General features: G+C 32.0%; 1 protein-coding gene across 1 annotated transcript; it reads left to right on the top strand.

The window, feature by feature from the left end:
* The first annotated feature begins 3091 nt into the window (after positions 1–3091).
* LOC124457175 (ficolin-1-like) lies at positions 3092–4154 on the top strand. The gene is made up of 2 exons (XM_047007459.1): positions 3092–3386; positions 3898–4154. Exons 1-2 carry the CDS (start codon positions 3107–3109, stop codon positions 4152–4154), a joined length of 537 nt encoding a protein of 178 aa, XP_046863415.1. The 5' UTR covers positions 3092–3106.
* The last annotated feature ends 367 nt before the right edge of the window (positions 4155–4521 follow it).

Raw genomic sequence — 4521 nt, 5'->3', positions numbered from 1 at the left:
GCACCCTATCATCCGATTTATGCTGAATTCACTGTAAATCAGTGTACACTGCCGCGAGGTTGCCCAGTCTAAAGTGGATACCAATACTACCAAGAAGTTTATTGAAATGAACTAAGGCAGTCACTATGGCATAATTTTAATAGCTTTTTACACACATCTGATAAGAAGTAGTGGCATTGGTATGGGTCTTTGATTTTACCATTAAATGTATTAGCTTCCTTCATATATTTATTATTTCATGCATACAACCTTTGCTCTTTCTTTGTTCGCTATTACAACTAAAACAAACGAACGAACAAGAATAAAGCCCACATAGTTGCTGGGTCACAAAAATTAACCACTTGGGTAAATTGAAAGGTTTTACTGCAATGCATTTAGGTCCAACTTGGTAATGTTAATTTTACAAATTCGGCGTCAGTTTACTGGCAAACTTATTTGTATTACGTCAGAAGGAAAAAAAGTTTTTTTTAGTACCTTTGTAAATAGACATGATTCTCCACATTATTTTATTGTGACTATATTTTTAAAGTTTTAAACATGAAAAATTATGTTTATACTGTCATATTCTAGATAAAATAATTATAAACCTTGTTATTAAAGTTAAAAATGAAAAAAAGCATATAAATAAAGTTGTTATAATATTAAATTTTATAACATCTATACCCCTAAGCGGCTGTGATGAAAACATACAAAAAATCGGTCCCCCCTCCACCTCCCCCCATCTAAAACAAATTAGGACTAGTTTTTTTCATTACTACATAAAACAAAGATTATTTGTACATAAAACAAACATTATTTGCAAGAGAAAAGTGGCACCTTTAATTCTGAAGTTGTTACTTAAAGGGTTAATTAACTACAAAGTCATATAATGATTTCTGTAAATGTCGACACGATCAATGAAATTTTGTTACATTTAAATATGTGTAATAGCAATTAAAAAAAAATTGAAACCAGGTCTTACAGCTAATTTAAAATAGTAGCGAGAGACTTGCCGAGGGGAAATCGAATTCGTGTAATAAAAATTAATGCCCAAAATAAAGTTCTGATTAGAGCCATAGAAATAGACAAAAAAAAACAAATTGTAAAATTAAAATTATTGTAACGTTTCGTCTTTACTCAAGATATCTTCAGACAAATAATAAATAGGAAAATCAAGTGAAGTTTTTTATTAAAAAAGTTGAAAGATGCTAATTCTATTGGCCAAGAAACTTACAATGAACTTTACCCTATTGGTTCAAGAATAGGTATATTGTATGGCCTTCCTAAAATACATAAATGTAACATCCCTCTCAGCCTTATTCTTTCCTCCATTAATCAAAATTCGTATAAACTAGCAAAGTTTTTCTTCCCACTCCTAAAACCCTTCACTACAAGCAACCTCATCATCAAAGACTCTTTCTCGTTTGTTGAAGAAATCCTAAATTGCGATATCAACTCCAGTATTGTTGTCCTTGTTAGTTTTCATGTCGTATCCATATTTACTAACATACCTGTTGACGAAACCATCCACATAATATCCAAAATCATTTTTAACAACCACCAGTACTTCAACGGACCCACTGCAACAGAATTTGACAAAACTACTCTCTCTACCTTATAAGAATAGTCACTTTATCTTTAACGGGAAAATGTAACAGCAAATTGATGGTGTGGCTATGGGCAGTCCATTGGACCTTTTCTTTGATGATATATTCAAGTCCTTTCACGAACAATCCTGGCTTAATGAATGTCCTTCTTCATTCAAACCACCACTTTACCGACGCTACGTTGACGACTGTTTTTTACTTTTTCATTCCTCCGATCACGTCCCTCTTTTTCTGGACTATTTGAACCGACAACACCCTAACATCACATTCACAGCTGAAGTCGAACAAAATAGAAAGCTCTCATTTCTTGGCATTGATATCTCTCGTACTAAGGGAAAATTCACCACTTCCGTCTACCACAAACCTACTTTCACTGGCCTCTTCACCAACTTCCACAGCTTCATCCCACTTACTTATAAACTTTCCCTAGTCTCCTGCTTACTTCACCGCATCTTTACGACTTTAAAATAATCTCCTCTTTCAACGATACTTATGAACTCTCCATTCATGAAAGCCTTCTAATCAATAAATATAGGCCTTCACTTAATGTGCAAGGAAACTCCATTCCACTTAACCCCTTTTAATTTCTCTTTATTTTACTTCCTAACTTCCTTATCATATATCCATTTGACACCACCTCCTTTAGTAGTAACTTAACACCTTTTTGTAAATATAACATCTTGTCTTAACATCCTATTTATTATTTGTCTGAAGATGTCTTGAGTAAAGACGAAACGTTACAATAAATTTGATTTTACAATTTTTTTTTTTTGTCTATTTCTATGGCTCTGATTACAGCTAATTATTTGCTTTTTTTTAACTGCACATAAGATCATTTTTAAAACTTGAAATGACTTACATTATTGTTTAAAATTTATTATAAACGCAAAACATCCACAAACGCTTTTTCTGCAAGCTTATCCTCAACTAAAGAAAGATTTATTAAACTCGAAACCAGTTTATTGTAATGCTTATTTGCTTAATTGACAAAAAAGTAAATTGCAACTAAAGATCAGCAAAGAATGAAAACCTTGTTTTCAAAGCCAAAAGTCGTTCACTTAACCTTACATAACGTAAGACTTAACGAGCATTCGTAAAATTGCAAAAATTTAGAGTTATTCTATTCAAAAGCCTCACACTTCATAAAACATCTTCCAAGCTTCGACGAACAAAAATCCTCTGAAAAGGTTACTCTAAATGTTCTTTAAAATACAACGGTCAATTTTTAATCCAAACCAATTCTCGTTTTCCCTTAGCTTCGATATTAATTTTATGAACAGCTTTAAACTGCTAGGCAGTTGAATGAAACTTGCAATCACGTGACCAACGAAAAATTGCTTTTTTCATGTTTTGAATGCATTTAACATTCGAAAAAGAAAACATGTTAATTGTCTTAAATAGTGAATATGTTTTTTTTCCTAGCAAAAGTTTGCGCAGATCTTTACAAAAATGGCAAAAGAGTCAGCGGAATCTACAAGATTGATCCGGACAATCGAGGCAGTTTTAATGTATGGTGTGACATGAACACATCTGGAGGTGGCTGGACCGTGTTTCAACGTCGTCTTGATGGTAGTGTTAATTTCTACAGAGGATGGCAAGATTACAAAAATGGCTTTGGGAATCTAGCATCAGAGTTTTGGCTTGGATTAAATAAAATAAATAGACTTACATCTAGAAAACACAAGAAACTTCGGATTGACATGGAAGACTTTACAGGAAACAAAAAATACGCCGAATATGACTTCTTTTCTGTTGCAAGTGAATGGCATAAATACAAGTTGGACCTTGGAAAATATTCAGGTACAAAATGCTGATAGGTATCCAGTAGTCAAATGAAATTAAGGAGAAAAAAGTTTTGTAAATTTTAAACATGACCGAAGTATATCTTCCTAAAGTATATCTTTTCTCCAGACTTTAAACTTTTTTGTTGTTTTCAGTTTATCATTCAACACTTCAAAATATTTTTTCTGTAATATATGATCAGCAGCTTCTGGATTAAAAGACAAGGCTGAAATTTATCTCCATACCACTTCAAACGAAAGCAATATTGTCAAATGTTAATCTTTTTAAAAAACTAAAGCGCTTGCAACAGTGTTACATAAACAATTTAGATTTTTAAGATTTTACAAATCAAAATACAATTTGATAAATTCACTACCATAATAACTAGTAAATAATACTATCAGATGATTGTCTATTTGTATCAGACATTGTAAAATGCTTTACAACTCAAAGTTTTGCATCAGAAATATACATTTTAGACTCAACTTTATCTTTATGATGACCTGAATTTTTCTGTGCACATATTTAGGAACTGCCGGTGATTCGTTGAACTACCACCAAGGAATGGAATTTTCGACAAAAGACTCTGACAACGATAAATCCTCTATTGATTGTGCAAGCTTGTATAAAGGCGCATGGTGGTATAAAAGTTGTCATGCTTCTAATTTAAACGGGATCTATCATCATGGTAAACACTCCTCATATGCTGATGGTATCAATTGGGTAGCGTGGAAAGGCCATTACTACTCCTTAAAATTCACAGCCATGAAAATACGACCTTGTTAATTTTTTTGCTTAAGTAGTGTAACTGGCATTTATTTTCTTCTTTTATTCTGATTTTAAAAAATTAATGCATGTATACAAAATAGAACTAGAAATCACGCATGAATAATTGCTCAGAACTTAATAATGCGCAAAATATATTCCGCTTGAAAGGTTTCATTTTGAGTATTAACTTTATCGTCAAATTTATACTTAATAGAGTGCCGTATATTACAATCTCAAATAGTTTCAATTTATGAGTTTGTGTGTTATGAATTTTAACAAACGCTTTCATAGAATTAACAATCGTTTTATCGTTTAATGTGGAAGAATTTTATGTAGAATCGAAAATAAAATCACGATTAACTTAACCACAAGATGTTTTTGCCTT

The sequence above is a fragment of the Xenia sp. Carnegie-2017 genome, unplaced genomic scaffold, assembly GCF_021976095.1.
Source record: "Xenia sp. Carnegie-2017 unplaced genomic scaffold, XeniaSp_v1 HiC_scaffold_6, whole genome shotgun sequence".
In the NCBI taxonomy this organism is placed as follows: domain Eukaryota; kingdom Metazoa; phylum Cnidaria; class Anthozoa; order Malacalcyonacea; family Xeniidae; genus Xenia; species Xenia sp. Carnegie-2017.
Note: the sequence above shows the minus strand (reverse complement) of the source record. Positions and strands in the feature narration are given on the sequence as shown.

Coding starts and splice junctions, on each gene's coding strand:
- LOC124457175 (XM_047007459.1), top strand. CDS start 3,107: ATGAACACATCTGGAGGTGGCTGGACCGTGTTTCAACGTCGTCTTGAT. Junction 3,387..3,897: donor GGACCTTGGAAAATATTCAG/GTACAAAATGCT, acceptor GCACATATTTAG/GAACTGCCGGTGATTCGTTG.